Source organism: Hypanus sabinus, chromosome 19, assembly GCF_030144855.1.
Source record: "Hypanus sabinus isolate sHypSab1 chromosome 19, sHypSab1.hap1, whole genome shotgun sequence".
Taxonomy (NCBI): Eukaryota; Metazoa; Chordata; class Chondrichthyes; order Myliobatiformes; family Dasyatidae; genus Hypanus; species Hypanus sabinus.
The window spans coordinates 18,300,892-18,319,207 of NC_082724.1; the positions used below are offsets into that span (position 1 = coordinate 18,300,892).

The 18,316-nt window shown below is 41.3% G+C and overlaps 1 protein-coding gene across 1 annotated transcript in view; it reads left to right on the forward strand.

Annotated features, from left to right (window-relative positions):
• Positions 1-18,316, forward strand: part of fbln2 (fibulin 2) — a 225,187-nt gene that overhangs the window by 185,446 nt on the left and 21,425 nt on the right. The window contains exons 16-17 of the mRNA XM_059944108.1: positions 6,732-6,857; positions 15,965-16,084. Of these exons, the coding sequence (XP_059800091.1) occupies positions 6,732-6,857; positions 15,965-16,084 (246 nt within the window). The remainder of the gene's footprint in view (positions 1-6,731; positions 6,858-15,964; positions 16,085-18,316) is intronic.

Sequence of the window (18,316 nt, forward strand, 5' to 3'; positions counted from 1 at the left end):
AACATCATTCAGCCCCTAAATAAATTTGTTCTTGGATGTACAGCAATCGCAGATCCTGGAATTCACCTGAATTATACAAAGAAGAGACAAAAGGATGAGCATTCCATTTGGTCATGCTCTTGATGGTAACTCCCGATGCACATCAAAAATGACTTTCACACCTTGATTTCTCACATGCTGGCTTGTGCTGCTGGGGCATGTGTAAACTTGAATCTATAAACTTCTCTCCAACTGCTTTGCCTGTGGTGTCTTATTCACACTGCGGGCTGAATTGAACTGTATCTAGCTTGCCGTTACAATGCACACCTTCCTTCGCTTACCTGGGCTGAATGAAGAGGCCTGATGAGGCTTCAGTGGTGCGTGGGTCTCAGCTGGTGCACTAAGACTGAAAGCCTTAGTCCAGAGAGAAAACTGAGGAGTGGAACTTCATCTCTCATCATGTATGGAGACGAGTTGTAGTTTTTAAAATTTTAAAATGACTAAAGTTGCTGGAATTAAAAACTTATATAATAATTATAAGTAACATCTGTATGGTATGGCTGTTCTGGAAATGTAAATTCACCTTGCTGAATTTGCAAATCAATAAAGATTCCAATTAAAATTTGTTCTTGCAGATTTTTTCATCTTTCATTTCTTGTTGCATGAGCAGATGGAGTATTCCAATATGGAGCTTTTCTAGGAGTGCAACCCCTGTAATGTGGGGGCATTTGTACTTGAGCAAAAAAGCCTTGAAATACTGAGAATAATTGACAATCAAAAAGCAAACTATTAATAATATTAGATATTTTACTCTTTTCAAAGATACTGCCTGATGTTCTGCTTCTAGCATTTTTTTGTTTGTGTGTGTGTGTGTGTGTGTATATATAAAGCTTTCCATCTATTTCCTAATCTGTTGGCCAAGATTCCCTTGTGAAATACATTGCATTGCTGGGTCTGAGTTTTGTAGAATTGGAGAGTTGCATTTGCAATTATAAATCTGGGCTATCCCATCATTACTTCCGGCTGCACATGGAGTTCATGGACGGAGAAGACAGACAACTAGACCTGGCTTGACCGAATAGAGCTAGCACAGTTCATACCATTATCCTTTGGACTCCATTTTGCATTTGGCCATTGACTGTCCCATTTCTGCCTCTTTCCCCTGTTTTCGTGCAAAATTGTTTGCAGACAATTAAATATCTCCTGGAAGAGGCAGAAAGAAATATTTTCTTTTCTATAGCTAATTTGTACAAAGGTCAGAAACTGACTCAGTGACAAAAGGATTTTCATCAGAGTCTATGAATTGTGATTGAGTTACTCCCTACAATTCTGCTTTGCTAAGTCTTGATTGTTTGGACAACCTTTATCTGCATCTACCTAGATATCTAGATATCTATATACAGCACAGAACAGGCCCTTCTGGCCCAATCAGCTGCATCGCCCAGCAACCCTATTTAATCCTGGTCTAATCCCAGGAAAGTTGACAGTGATCAATTCACATACTAACCAGTATGTTTTTGGAATGTGGGAGGGAACAGGAGACCCACGAGGTCACAGGGAGAACACACCATCTCTTTACAGACGGCGCTGGAATTGAACTCCAAACTCCCAACGCCCCAAGCTATAATGGCATCATGCTACCGTGGTGCCCAATGTGTAAATTTAAAATTTATCCACATGTAAATTTAGATAGTTGCCAACTGAACCAATGCATTGGTTTACCCTCCTCCAGTATTTCAGATTCATGGTGGTAGCTATTTTGTCCCCAGTGTAATAGAAATTCTGCCACTCACTTTTAACAGCTGGTAGAAATATATTCTAATCTGGAAGCAAAACTGTTTTGGACCATTAATGTGACAACATTTTTGAAGAATAGCATTTTGGATTACTTTTTTCAAAACTTCACATTCCTCAAATGTTCATGTTAATAGTTGTAGACTTGTATGCCGAATGGCTTATCATTCTTATAACATTGCAATGAAGCGTTGCCTGGGCAACAACCAGTCACACCAGGCACAGCAGAAGACATCTGTCCTTATCAGAGGCCTGTTACTTCGGTCCTCGAGATGTCCACTGTCATTTGTCTTGAGTTTTATTCACACTATTTTGTTAATGAGTTTCAGGCTGCATGGAGAAGGACCTAGGCATCATAAAAGTTTGTCTTAATAAAGCGCAAATGACAGTGGTATCATGCAAGTGCCAGGCAAAGGCTCTCTGAAAGAAAACAGACTAACCATATCATCTTAACATTCAACTGCTTTAACACAACTGTGCCCAATTTCCCCATCCTTCTCAATCATCAACATCTTGGAAGTCACCCTTGACCAGGAACTTAATTAGACCAGATCAGAAGCTGGGTATCCGGCTGTAAGTAACTTCATTCCTAACACCCTCAATGCAATTCTGCCACCTACAAAGAGTCTTATAAACTACTTGTCATTTGCTATAATCAGAGGTCACCCCTCATTCTTCTGACTTCTAGTGAATGCAGACCCAGAGCTGTCAAATGCTCTTCATATGACAAGCTGTTTAATCTTCGAATCATATCCATGAACTTCCTTGGAACCCTCTCCAGTGTCAGCACATCGTTTCTAAGATAAGGGAAACAAAACTGCTCACAATACCCCCAAGTGAGGCCTCACCAGTGCTTTATAAAGTCTGGACATTACACCCATCCTTTATTTTCTAGGTTTGCTTTCATTCTCATTTAGAAACATAGTGCCAACGATCCTTTACCTTCACTGAGTCAAATTCCAACCTAACAGCAGCTTCAAAGTGTGACATCTTTAATAGCAGAGCCTGCAGCACTTCAAGTTCACTTCTCTTGTTCAGTGAGGAATGTGTAATAAATGCTGGTCTCATTGAAGATGACCACATACCACAAAAATCTAAGCAATGTCAGACCTGTGAACGGTTTTATTTAAAGAAAGCTGTTCAACAGTGTATAGAATCATAAATAGTTAATGTAATAATTGGCACTTATTGCTTGGTTATAGATGCCAGAATTGTACACATTCTGGCAGGCATTATTTAATTCCTAGGTAAAACTATTGGAATATAGTTGGTTGCCAATTTTCTATAAATACTTTCACTACACAATGATATCCTTTGTTGCATTTACTCATTTGAAGGTGTGCTATGAATAGAAAAAGCAACTAACTAAAAGGAATCAATAGCAAATGTATGACATTGCTTCTGCCATTGGAACAGAGAGCTGGAATTAACTAGCTGCCACAAGTGTAGGAGTTTCACTTACATTGCAAAACTTCTCCTCAATTAATTTTCTAAGAGACTACACTTTGTGTATGTTGCACCCGAGTTAGATAGAAAACAAAATCAGAAATGTTGGAAGAACTCAACCAATTAAGCTGAGTTTGGGGAGTGGTGATTGGGGTTAGGAGATGAGATCCTGACGTGAAACATCCCTGCAGAATGCTGAAGGAGGAAGGGAAGATGTGACTGGTGGTGGGATTAGGTTTGTGCTGCCAAAAGTTATGAAGGAGTTTGCTACAGACCGGTCTCCCTCCCATACTGTTCTGTCTGATGCCTTCTCCACTGCCAAAATTTGACCTTCTACAAACAAGAAGGACTGCATCTTATCTCCTGTCTGGGCACTTAACAATCTTCTACAATGCATATGGAATTTTAAAGCTTCAGGTAAACAGTTCTCTTTTCTTTTTTCATTTACACACTCATCTCTTTCTCATCCTGTATCTTATAAGCCCAAGGTCTGTACTCATGTTTGTTTTCATCAGATTGGTGTAAACCTACTTCCTTTTGGTTACACCTCCCTCCTTCCTTAGGTCTGCTCAGTAAAGCCTAAACCCTTCACTTCCTCAGTGTCTGACCCAAAACATTAATTGTGTTCTCTCTCCATGGGCGCTGCTTGACAGGTTGAGTTCAGGGTTGGGTGATTGGTTCTTCAACCCTGGAACATCTGGACAGTGGAGATGCATATATCAGGATGCTCTTCATTGACTACATCTTGTCATTCAATACTATCATCCTCTCAAACTAAGCAAAAAGGGTCAAGTCCTAAGCCTCAACACTTCCTTGTGTGATTGACTTCCTCACTTGCAGATCTCAGTCAATTAGGATTGGGAACAACATCTCCTCCACAATCACCATCAGTGAGGTGCACCACGAGGTTCTGTGCTTAGCCCTCTGTTCTACTCACTTTTTATTTACAACTGTGAGACTACACAGAGCTCCAATGCATATTTAAATTTGCTGATGACACCACTGTCATTGGCCGAATCAAAGGTGGTAACAAATCAGCATATAGGAGAGAGATTGAAAGTCTAGCTGAGCAGTGCCACAACAACAACCTCTCACTCAATGTCAGCAAGACCATGGAGCTGATTATTGATTATAGGAGGAGGAAACCGGAAGTCAATGATCCACATGACATTGGGGGATCAGAGGTGGAGAGAGTCAAAAATTTTAAATTCCTCGGTGTTTTCATTCCTGTCCTGGTTCCCATATGTAAGTGACACTACAAAGAAAGCACGGCAGTGCCTCTAATTTGTTAGAAGTCTGTGAAAATTCAGCATGTCATCTAATACTTTGACAAACTTCTAAAGATGTGTGGTGGAGAGGATATTGACTAGTTGCATCACAGCCTGGAGTGGAAGCACCAAAGCCTTTGAACAGAAAAGCCTACTTAAAGTAGTGGATACTCCCCAATCTAAAGCTGTAAAGCCATTGAGAACATTTACATGGAAAGCAGCATCCATCACCTAGGCTCCCACCATCCAGGCCAAGGCCATGCTCTCTTCTCACTGCTACCATCAGGAAGGAGGTGTAGGAGCCTCAGAACCCACACCACCGATTATTACCCCTTAACCATCAGGCTCTTGAACCAGAAGGAATAACTTCACTCACTCCATCACTGAACTTTTCCCACAGCCTATGTACTAACTTTCAACGATTCTTTGTATCATGTTCTCAATATTTATTGTTTGTTTGTTTATTTATTTCTCTTTCTGTATTTGCACAGTTTGTTGACTCTTGCACAGTGTTTCCCATCTTGTAGGCTGGTGGATTTTCACTGATTTTATTGTTTCTTTGTACTTACTGTGAATACAAGAAAATAAATGTCAGGGTTGTATATGGTGACGTATGTAATTTGATAATAAATTTACTTTGTACTTGAACTTTCTTCCAGCGTTACAGTTTTTGCTTCAGAATAGAGCATCTTTGTTTTCTAGTCGTGATATGCACTCAGCCCTTGATCCTTTAACCTTCAATTATTTTTTATAAAGTGGGTAACTCCAATATAAAGTTCTCCATATTCAGTTCAGTGCGATTCACCCAGTGCATGGAGCAAATGTGCTATTACATAAAAACATAGAAATATAGAAGACCTACAGCACAATACAGGCCCTTTGGCCCACAAAGTTGTACTGAACATGTCCCTACCTTAGAAATTTCTAGGCTTACCCACAGCCCTCTATTTTTCTAGGCTCCATGTACCTATCCAAAAGTCTCTTAAAAGACCCTATTGTATCCGCCTCCACCACTGTTGCCAGCAGCCCATTCGACACAGTCACCACTCCCTGTGTAATAACTTACTCCTGACATCTCATCTGTACCTACTCCCCAGCACCTTAAACCTGTGTCCTCTTGTGGCAGCCATTTCAGCCCTGGGGAAAAAGCCTCTGACTATCCACATGATCAATGCCTCTCATCATCTTATACACCTCTATCAGGTCACCTCTCATCCTCCGTCGCTCCTTAGTCCTGCCTGCCAAGGCCTTCTGGCTCTCCTAAGCTCCTTCCTGTTAGCTTAATAATCTTCTAGGTCTCCAACATTACCCAGCTCTCTGAACTTTTGTAAGCTTTTCTTTTTTTTCTTGACATGATTTATTACAGCTTTTGTGCACCGTGGTTCCTGTACCCTACCATATCTTCCCTGTCTCATTGGAGCGTACCTATACAGAACGCCATACAAATATCCCAAATATATTATTCACCACTTGTGTTTCTAAGCATTAGATCATGTTAGATATACTGTATAACCACATGCATCATTCAACTGTGCAGTTCTTTTGCATTTGCACTCTGTCCTATTTACATGGCATGGAGATTATTAGAAATAAAATCATTCTTGTGAATTTTTTAATGATTTCTCTTTCTGTTGAAATGCAATTTCTTTTTGACAATGAGAAATGACTTTCTTGTGAAATATTTTTACAGCAACATTGTTTTTAGTGATTGTTGTCTTGATGTTGACTTTGCAGAAGAGGTGATCAATACTGCACAAAGGTTAACAAACTGTTTTAATAAAAATTGGTTGTATATGAACTATTGCAAACATTTGTTCATGATACTTGCTCAGAAATTAATTCTCTGCTTGAAATTATTTTCATAAATGAAATTAATGGCATTCATATTTTGACGTGAAATTCAAAAACAGATTTAATACAAGACACAATAGAAGATAAATAATTGATAGCAATGGAACTTGTTCTGACCAAATGAGTGTTTGTCTGTTCCACCTGTCTCCGGTTTCTTTTTTATGACCATCTGTGTAAAAGCTAAATTGCTTAATGTACCTGAAAGGGCACAGACATTTAATCTTAACGTCACCAACTTCGCTGAATTCAGATGGATTCAAGTTTCCTGGAGAATTGGATGCTGGGGCTAGAAATGAATAATGAAAGCTCCTTTATTGGACTGGATTAGTTGATTTCTGCTTGTACAGTATCTAATTTTTACTCTTGTCATTGAATCTTGCTTGCTTCTGGCAGATGTTAATGAATGTTGGCGCTATCCTGGTCGACTCTGTGCAAATAATTGTGAGAATACCCCAGGGTCTTATTACTGCACCTGCAGCACTGGATTCAAGCTCGCTCTTGACGGCAAGAACTGTGAAGGTATTTTAATCACAATGGTTGGCACATGGTAACAGCAACAACTGGGGAAAAAAAACATGAGTCAGCTTGAGCCTGTAACCGTACTGTATTTAAATACATATAATGTGCAGTGTGAGAAACAAAATGAGTAGTTTAAAATTGTCATTAATAAGATTGTATCCTACAGAAGATACACGTTTAATGCCTGATTAACAGTCTTATATAATCTTTTATCTTCAATTTGTATTAGCCATTTTCACCATGCGGGGGGTACAATACTAGTTTGAGGGGACATTATTTTAAGGTGTAGGGGGGAATGTCAGAAATGATTTTTTTACATGGAGAGTGGTGGGTATGTGGGATGGGATGCTTGCTAAGATTGGTGGTAGACTATGTACGAGGGAAGGGTTAGATTTACCTTAGAACAGTTGTAAGGTCGGCAGAACATCACAGACTGAAGGGTCTGTCCTGCGCTGTAGTGTTCTACTGTATGTTTTGATGGGGTTCCTTTCCACACCTTGGGGTGTATCGGGCGCTTCTTTGGAATTTTTGTCTGTTTCTTACGAGGCCGAGTCGTTAGCTCGACGTTCAACCCAGCACAGGTGGAAAGCGTGCAAGGAGTCGGCTGGATTCGAACCCGGGACCACACGCCTCGGTCTGTTGCTAATGCCAGTACACCACTGGCCAGCTTCTAGGTTTTATGCTCAATGTTTAATTCAATTACCGTTCATGGAGACTATCTCTCCTTGTTTAGAAATCCCCCATGATCACCATAAATTATTGGAAGCTCTGGGGTTTCTTAACTCTATATGAAAATGTTGCAGCAGTGTTTCAGGAGCTTGAGTCATCCCCTTTCTTACCTCTTCAAGTTTTCCCAGATTTTTTGATGACAAGACGAGGTTTTATTTTTTCATGATTCCAAATGAAGTCTTCCACATCACCACAATCATTATATCCACTCAATCCTCTCCTTCAAGAAATTTTAGATCCTCTTGGCCACCATCACTGACAAAGTGGATGTTAGGCAATGATTGGAGACCATTATTTTGCAAGTCACTTTCAGGCCTTGAAACCATTAGCTCAGCACTCTTTCCTCAGTAGCCTTTCTAACTAGAGCCCACCATTGCCTCCAGCCAGTTCTCTATGGCAACACTGATGTATTTAGTGATCTTTCTATCTCACCCCAACCTTTCAATACGGAGCCCTTTTAGATCTTGAAGTGTGTCCCAGACCAACATTGCTGATATCTCCTCAGCCTTAGGTTATGATATGATAAGCAAACTGCATCTAACTTATCTCCCACTATCAGCTCTGAACACATTGCTTCACATCTATCTCATTGCTGTTACTGATTAAATTTAATTTCCACTGCAGTTTCATTCTGCAGTGCAGAGACTACTCCAAACTGTCGTCTTATCTGTTCTCCTGAATATTTTCTGCACTCCCAATCATAAAAATCAAGGAGTATAGAACAATGAAGCACAGGATCAGGTCCTTTGGCCCATGAAAACTGTGACTATCACCATGTCAATTTAAACTACCTGGTCTACATCTCACCATTCCCAGCCGGTTTACATGTGTCTCAAAATGCTTTTTAACTGTTATTGTGTCTGCTTTCACCATTGTTACTCGGCCATGCATTATGGGGCACTTGCCATTCTGTGCGTTTTTTTTTAAAAAGCCCTGTAAATCTCCTGTAAGCTTTCCCTCTTTCACCTTAAAGCTATGCCCTCAAGCATTTTTCAATTCCACCCAAGGGAAGAGATGCTGTGTCTTTACCAGATCTGTGCCTCTTGTAATTGATATGCTTTTATCAGGTTGCACCTCAGCCCCGATGCTCCAGAGAAAAAAGTCCAGGTTCTTCTAACTTCTCCTTATACCTAAAGATCGAATCCAGGAAACATCCCGGTGAATGAACATCTTTTACAACCTCACCAAAGCCTTCACATCCTTCCTGTAAATACAACAACCAGAACTGCAAACACACTTCAAATGTGGCCTTGCCAGAGTTTTATAAAGCTGAGGCATGGCTTCCTGACAGCTATACCCTACATCCTGACCAATGAAGGCAAGTATGCCATACAACTTCTTTACCACCATATCTAAATGTGTGGCCACTTAAAGTGAACTACAGACCTACATCCTCTGTACATTAATGTTCCTAAGGGATCTGCCGTTTACTGTGTGCTTTCCTCTTACATGTGACCTCGCAAAGTGTGACATCTGGCATTTGTCCAAATTAAATGCCGTCTGCCATTTCTCTGCCCATCTTTCCAATTGGCATATATACTGCTGTTTGCATTGACAACCCTCCCCGCTGTTCCCATCTTTGTCCAAATCATTAATGTATCTCAAACAACAGAAATCCCAGAACTCATCCCTGTTGAACACCACTGGTCACAGATACCCCATCAGAATAACATCTCCACTACTAACCTCTGTTTTCTGTGGGCAAGCCAGTTTTTGAATCTAAGTTGCTGTAGATTTAGTGTGCTTTGATCTTTAATATCAGCCTAGCATGAAGGACTTTGTTGAGAACCTTACTAAATTTCATGTATATAACATCCATTGCCCTAATCATCTTTGTCACCTCCTGAGAAACTCAGTCAAGTTTTTAAGATATGACCTCCCGCACAAAGTCATGCTGTTTATTTGTAATAATGCAATGCTTTTCCAAATGTGAGTCCCTAAGGATCTGCTCTAATACTTTTCCAACTAATGATAAAAGGTTCACTGGCCTATAATTTCCTGGTTACCCTTCTTAAACAAAGGAACTACATTGGCTATTCTCCAGTTCTCTCGACCTTTCCTGTGGCTAAAGAAGATACTTACTTTGCTGTCAAGGGAATCTCCTCTCTTTTCCCTCCCAATAATCTGAGATAGAGGCCATGGGCGTTTATCTACCTTAATATTCTTCAGTATAATGACGCAACACCGCCTCCTTCTTGATATGAAATTGCTCTAGAATATCAGTATACCCCTCTCTGATCTTACTGTTCTCTGTGTCCTCCTCCTTGGTGGATATCAATGCAAAACACTCATTTAGTACCTTGTATATTTCCTCTGGCTCTAGCCAATATTGCTCATTTTTTTTGTCCTTGAGTGTCCTGCCCTCTCCCTAGTTGCCCTCTTTCAGTAATGTATGTATGAAGTGCCTTTGGCTTTTCTTAACCCTTCTGCCAAGAACATTTCATGGTCACTTTTAGCTATCCTGATTCTGTGTTTAATTTCTTTCCTGCTCCCTTTATGTCCTGCAATGGTCTTGTCCAATTTCAGCTTCCTAAACCTTACCATCAAGACATTTACTGACAGAACAGCTCCAAGACAAGTGCCACAGCATCTGTCATGCACCTGGCTCTGACACACCTAGAAACCAAGAACACTTATGCCATTTCTGGATTTCAGTTCAGCATTCAACAGTATTGTCCCACAGACCTTGGTGGACAAACTCCTATCCCTCAGTGTAATTACATCACTGTGCAAGTGGGTGTAGGGCTTCCTAATGAACGGACAGATAGACAGGATGTGCAACCAACACTCCCTCCACATCATCCTGAATGGGTGCTCCCCCAACCCCCCCCCCCCATCGCTCTGTTGTACACGCTCCTCACACATGATCTATGACCTAACAGCAGAGTAATCACATTGTCAAGTTCATTGATGAAATGACGGTGGTGTGGCTCACCATCAAGAATGATGAGATGGCCTACAGAGAGGAGGTGAAAGAGCTCGAGGCCTGGTGCCAGGCAAATAGCCTCCCAGCAAGGCAAGGGAGAAGGTTATTGACTTGAGAACTCACACTACTCACACCCCTCTTTGCCGTGGCACAGCAATGCAAACTGCAAGCAGCTTCCATCTCCTGGAAGTGCACATCTTGCACACCATTTCATGGTCCCAAAACACATCCTTCACAATCAAGTAAGCTCACCAATGCCTCTACTTTCTGAGAAGAATGAAGAGAGTTGGACTATGCACATCCATACTCATGTCATTCTACAGATGCTTTGTAGAGAGCATCCTAACAATTTGCATAACTGCACGGTAGAGAAACTGTGCTGCGGCAGACAGGAAGGCTCTATCATGGGCAGTCAAAACTGCCCAAAGCATCCGCAGCACCAGTCTACACACCATCAAGGACATATATACACAAAGGTACTGCAAAAGGGCCAGTAACATCCTGAAGTATTCCACGGTCCCTGCTCGTGGACTGTTTCCCCTACTCCCATTAGGGAAGAGGCTATGTAGCATCCACACTAGCACTACCAGAGTGAAAACAGTTCCTTTCCCCAAGCAGTAAGGTTAATCAGGATTCCCACCCACTAGCCCACCCCTCCACCTCCCCCAACCACAAATAGTTTATCATTTTCTGAAAGTCACCCCTGTGCCTAGTGTCACCTTATGGACGTACCATCAATCTATGTATATAAACTATCTTATGTATTTACGTTTAGTTTTTTATTTTATTATCGTGTTTTTGTTTGTTCTGCATTGCATTCGGAGTAACAATTATTTCATTTCCCTTTACACTTGTGTGCAGGAAATGCCATTAAACAATTTTGAATCTTAGATTTGTTTCCATTTTCTTTTTGACTAAGTTTGCAATACACTTCTTCATCCATGGTTTCCACACCTTGCCATTCTTGTCTTTCTTCCCCATGGGAATAAGTTGCTCCTGACTTCCAGTCAATTTGCTTTGAAATCACCCTCCCGGATGTGGATTTAGCTAATACCTGATGCTCTGCATCTACCCTGCCCTATTCTTGCCTAGTATTGTTATAATTTGCCCATTGCTAATTTAGCTCTTTTTCTTGAGGTCCATTCTCCATAGCTATGTGAATAAGAGTTTTGAATCTATTCCCAAAATGCTCTTCCAGTGAAATTTCAACCACCTGGCCAAGTCCATTTCTGAGCTACAAGGTCTAATATTGTCCCTGCCATGCTTGAAATATCCATATCTTCTGTCAAGAAATCCTCCTGGAGACACCTAACAAATTCTGTTCCCATCTAATCCTCTGGCACCAAGGGCACCCCAGCAATATTGGGACGTTGAAGTAACCCTTCATAACAACACTGTTGGCTCTACATCTTCCCCATAACCAACCTGCAGATTTGCAACCCTATCCACTGCTGGCAATTGGGAGGCCTGTGGTATAACCCCATCTAACCCCATCACACCCATTCCTCCTTTCTTATTGTTGAACCAGTTTGCTTTACTTGAGAAGCCCTCCACTATGTCCTCTCTAAGTGTGACATTCTGCCTGATCAATAGTGCAACCACGTTCCCCCCCAGTCAACCACCCCTTTTACTTCCATTTTTATCACCTCAGAATCATCAGGCTGTCCATTTTTAATATCTCTAATAATCTATGATGTTGGAGCTATTCCAGGTTCTAAGCTTTCCTGCCATTATCATAATACACCAGTAACACTAGCCCAACAGTTCCACTGTGTTCATTAACCTGGCCCTACCTATTTTTACTTTCAGACTTCCTTGGCTGAAAGGAGGTCTATCTTCCTTTATCTTCCCTTCAACGTTTCCACCTGTTGATCTACTGCTCTGGTTCCCAGCCCCTACCAAACCAATTTAAACTCCTCCTATGTAGCACTAGCAAGCCTCCCTGTGAGGACATTGATACCTTTCTGTTTTGGTGCAACTCAACTTTGTACAGTTCTTACCTGCCTTTGAAGAGAGCTCAATGATCTGTGTATCCAAAGTTCTCCCCCTCCTCCCCCAGACCAGCTACTTAGCCACTCATTCAACTGTAAAGCTAAAAGCCTTCTCAAATTTGAACCAGCTTCTTCATCCAGAATGGGCCATCTTCATCCTCATAACTACTTGGTCTAACCTTTCATCCAGAATGGGCCATCTTCATCCTCATAAAAACTTGGTCTAACCTTTCATTCCCTTAGTGTTTCTCCTTCATTCTTGCAATTCCAACTAATTGTGCCCTCATGGTCCTAGACAGGTAAGTGCAAAATCTGGAGGAAGGAAGTCCAGTTAGCAAAACCAGTGTGAGGTGAGTGGAAGCCCTAAAGCATTCTTCTTGTGCCGACCCTTGAAAGCAGAAATTCTACACAGATAAACTTTCCTCTGTGTGAGGAGAGTTATAATACCTTTTGTGGTTAGAAGATTTATCCCCAAAGCATGAATATTGTTTCTTTCTCATTTCCAAAGATTCCCTTTGTGAAGCCATTATTTCTTCACTTGCTGGTCACCTTGGTGATTTTCTCAAAAAATATTCAGATGTGAGCCTTGACTAGCAGTGTCAACCATAAGGGTCATCAGAACTGTTAGATCCTTCCCTTTGCAGAAACTCAGGCAGGCATACTTTATTGTTCTGATGTCAAAATTATATTTATTTATAAAAAGCCTTAATAGTCATTCTAAAAACTGCTAATCGGAATGCTAAAAGAAACCTTTTTTATTTAGTGAAATATAATGCACAATTTTCATAAGATTATAAAACTTTAGGATAGATGAGCTTTCCTGCCTTATTTGTAATATCAGTATATTCCAGGGCCAGATGCAATATACCCCAGATTATTCCTCCGTGGATGTGGGAGTGGTATTAGAGGATGACAAATGTTGTTCTGTTGTTTAAGAAAGGGATTATCATGAAAAATATAGACCAGTAGGTCTTACGTCAATGGTAGGCAATTATTGGAAAGGATGATTAGTGATGGGATTTATGAGCATTTGGAGAAGCATTATTTTATTAGGGATAGTCAGTATGACTTTGTGAGGGGCAGGTCATATCTCACGGACCTAACTGAATTTTTCGAGGAGGTGATAAAACAAATTGATGAAGTTAGTTTGGTGGATGTGTCGTATACAAATTTCAGTAAGGCTTTTGACAAGGTTCCCTATGGCAGTGGTCCCTATAAGCAAAGCATGTGCTGCCGGGTCGCGAGGAAACAATATGATTTGGTGATATGAAACGATATGAGTCAGCTGCACCTTTCCTCATTCCCTGTCACGCCCACTGTTGAACTTGAACGCACGAGAGGTCATCAGTCGCCTAAACGCAGTGATACCCTCGCGCCAGGGATCACTGGTTGGCCTCGGGTAACCGGCTGCCTCATGCGGCCTGCGAGAAGCGCCGTTGCTACTGGCCTGGAGTGCGGACAGATGGGCGCCGCCTCGAAACCTGTTTAGCACACCGAATGTTCGTGGGGAACCCAGTGCTAAAATATTCGCAGACGACCTAATTCGGGCTCAGGGTTTCGTAAGTAGCAGAGCAGCCACCTCGCTGCGATCTACTGAAAGTCATTCCTCGAGCCAAACTTTTGTTGGCCAATAGATCCTACAAGGGGGGTGGGTGCACGCCCTGTCACACCCCTCATTCAGTTGGTCGCTCTCCTTGGACTGCGACTGCTGTGGCCCTGGACTGTGGACCTCCGGCCCTTACCTTGTCCTCTCACCCCACCCACAACAAGCCGCACCTGGCCAAGGCATCTGGTGGTGGGCGGGCGGGAAGCTGTCTAATGAGGCACCTTGAGTCCAAGTACACTGTACTTAAAGACAAACCTTTTTGAGCGGAAAAAACGTGAGCAAGCGGGACAGAAGCAGGTGCTGATAGCCACGTAAACTAAATTGCGGAATAGACCGGACGTAAGGAACCTCCTTCAAAAATCGCTGTATTCCAGTCATGCTTAACACCTCCCCCACCCCCCACCTTCGGCCAGTCCGCAAGAATGTTGTCAATATTAAACAGGTCCGCGGTGCAAAAGAGTTTGGTGACCCCTGCCCTATGGTAAGCTTAACCAGTAAGTCCTGAGGCGTGGGATCCATGGAAACTTGGCTACATGGATTTAGAATTGGCTTGCCCAGAGAAGGCAGAAGGTGGTAGTAGATGGAGTCTATTCTTCTTGGAGGTCTGTGATTTGTGGTTTTTTGCCGGGATCTGTTCTGGGACCCTTGTTCCTTATGATTTTTATAAATGACTTGGATGAGAAAGTGGAAAGTTGGATTAGTAAATTTGCAGATGACACAAAGTTTGGAGGTATTGTGGATAGCGTTGAAGGTTGTTGTAGGTTACAACAGGATGCAAGTTGGGCAGAGAAGTGGCAGATGGAGTTCAATCTAGAAATGTGTGAAGTGATATACTTAGTAAATTTGAACAAAGGCAGATACAAGGTTAATGACAGGATTCATAGCAGTGTTGAGGAACATAAGGATCTTGGGATCCAAGTCCACAAATTCTTTGAAGTTACGGTGCACTTTGATAGGGTGTTTAAAAAGGTGTATAGTATGCTGATCTTCATTAGTAAAGGATTAAGCTCAAGAGCCACAAGTGAACACTGCAGTTCTATAAAACTGTTTAGACCCCAGTTAGAGTGTTGTGTTCAGTTCTGGTCACCTTATCATGAGAAGGATGTGGAAGCTTTAGAGAGGGTGCAGTGGAGATTTACCAGGATGCTGTCTGAATTAAAGGGCATGTCTTATGAGGATGGGCTGTGGCTTTTCTCTTTGGAGGGTGGTAGGATGAGAGATGACTTGAGAAATGATAGTTGATAGGGTTGCTGCTTGTGTGTGGGAGGGGGAAGGGGGTTCTAACGTATTCTGTCATTCATGCTTTGGGGGTTTTCTTCTGTTTCATTGTCTGCAAAAATGAGGGTTTCTGGTTGCATGCTATATACATTCTCTGAACTACCACTGAGCCATTCATTAGGAGTGGCTTGATTAAGGTGGACATCCAGGGCCTCTCCCCCAGGGTGGCAACAGTGTATAAGGTGAGTGGAGGAAAGATTAGTGGAAACATCAGAGGTAGTTTTTCTTCACACAGGAATCAGTGGGTGCCTGGGATGCACTACTGAGGGAGATGATAAAGGCAGAAGTGATTAAAACTCTTAATTAGGCACACAGATGTAAGGAAAGCAGAGGGTTATGGGCTGTGTAGGAAGGAAGAGTTAGATTGATCATGGAGTAGATTTATATTGGTTACAACAAAATTGTGGGCTGTACTATTCTATGTTATATGTTTTATTAATAATCTATTCTGGTGTGGGAAAAGGTAATACGATTCCGATCTAAATCTGTAAAGGTTTTGAAGCAGTCAGCAAAATCAGACACCACAATAATGAAGCACATTGGATGATGTTATCTATCTGCATTTATTTCTCTACAGATATAAATGAATGTGAGAGTAAAGTCTGTGGTCAGGAATGTGCGAATATCTACGGCTCCTACCAATGCTATTGCAGGCAAGGATACCAGCTCAGTGAACAAGATGGCCATTCCTGTGTGGGTAAGGAGAACCAGATTAAAGCAAAAACCTACTTTTGCATCAATCGTCACTCTGTTCTGTAATATTCGGCATTGTAATCACTATAATCTTCTAGAGTGATATTATGGGTCCAGTGGTTTAGTTGCATGCTCGTCGTCATATGCAGAGATCTAAATTAATGACTCAAAACCAGAAGTTCAAATCCCACCACATCAGCTAGAAAATCAACTAAATTAATATGAAGTAAAAATATAGAATAAGTAATGACCATTCTGAAATTGATGTCTTGTCATTACTACCACTTTTGGATCATTAATTCTGCTTCAGAAAGGAAATCTGCTAGTATGCCCTTCCCTGGCTGCTATCTATCTTCGATCCCATGCCACTGTGACTAAAACTGAACCGGCCTCTGTAACAGCTGAACAGCTAGTCAGTTCAGGAACATCTGCATCATATATGAGGACCTTGCCTATAATTTAAAGAATCTACCAAAATTTACTCCTAATATGTCTCTATGATAGTTAGAAAGATCTCACTGAGTTGGTGAAGTGGAGCTAGGTCACCAAGGCACTCAATTTCAAACAAGAGATTCAGCTTGGATGACAGTCTTGATTAAAATGTATATTTTGAGTTTTTCTCTGGAGACATGTATGAGGATTAGATTATCCCCAAAGGTATTTCCAAGAGTTTGTTGCACATTCTTTCCATTTTCCTTAGGAGGGCATTGTAAAGGCATTGAGCTCATTTAGATGAGGGACAAGTAGAAGCACTTTTGATCCAAGAATGCTTTCCTCTCTCTCTTTATGTGTCAATAAAGGTTTAATTGACAGAAGGTTACATTAAGGTAGAATATTGAAACTGGTGGAATGAATAGGCACTTCTTAAAATGATAGAATATATTTTAGCTTCAACTTACACGGAACAATAAGACACCAATGATTCAGTGAACGTCCTCTAAAAATGAGGAAGCTTTTGTGATTGTCATGGTCTTTGTCATGTGAGAATAGTCATAATGATCTTCTGGTGTTCTTGTTCTTGACTGGTCCCTCCTACTCTTCTTCCATCCTTCTTATATTCGCCACTTAAATCCAATTTGATTATTTATTCATTCCTCCATCTACTTTATTATGACTAGACGACAATCTGGCTGGTGGCTGTACTGAGAGTTTCCTTCCATCTCTCCTCACTAGTGTACTGAGCTTTGCACTTTACCATCAGCTTAATAGTTTATACAACCTTCCTGGAAACTAGACTACTCATCTTCATCCAAGTTTGCACAATGACCGACAGAAAGCTAGTGCTGTGATGCAGTCTTAGTGATTTCTTGTCCAGCTTCTATCCATATTCATGTCTGAGCTGGAGATAGCCCCACCACTGTCTGCAGATGGCTCCATTTCTGCTGTTTACTTCTTCCTTTTATTTCTGTGCCATTCTAAAGACTCTCTGGAGTTTTCCTTTGAGCTTCTTCATCATGTTCCATCATAGCCACCCATGATGAGTTTTTGAAAGTCACTTTGAAAGACTCTTTATCTCAATATCTCATGTTCTTATTACTTATTGCTGTTTGTTTATATTTGCGTGTGCACAGTTTGTTGACTTCTGCACTCTGGTTGATCTTTCATTGATCCTGTTCTAGTTACTATTCTATAGATTTATTGAATACACCACAGAGAAATGAATCTCAGGGTTGTATGTGGTGACATATTTGTACTCTGATAATAAAATACACTTTGAACTCTTTTAAACACCCTGACCACAATTTTTGACTTGCGTACTCTATAACTTATTGAATCTGAGGTCTCCTTTATCATAATGCTTGCTTTGATCATTCCTTTCAAGAAGTTGGCTGCGACAGTCTTTTCTAAATTAAACCATGAATGTCAGGTGACATTTGTCACTTGTAAAGATTGCTTCAACATCAGGATTACTCCCATAAACCCTGCAGGATAATATGCTAACCCATTATCATGTTCAGTGGGCACAGCACATACTAATTCCAAATGTGTCATGGAGTCATAGAACATGGAAACAGGCTGTCGGACCCACAGAGTCCCTGCTGACCGTCAAGTACTCATTTACACTAATCATACAGTAATCCTATTTTGCTCTCCCTGCATTCCTGTCAACTCCTCCCAGACTTTACTATGCACTGCAGACCAGGCAATTTATCATGGGCAGTAAACCTACCAGCCCCCACATCTTTGTGATGCGAAAAGAAATCAGGGTACTTATAGAGAAAAAAAACAGGGAGAA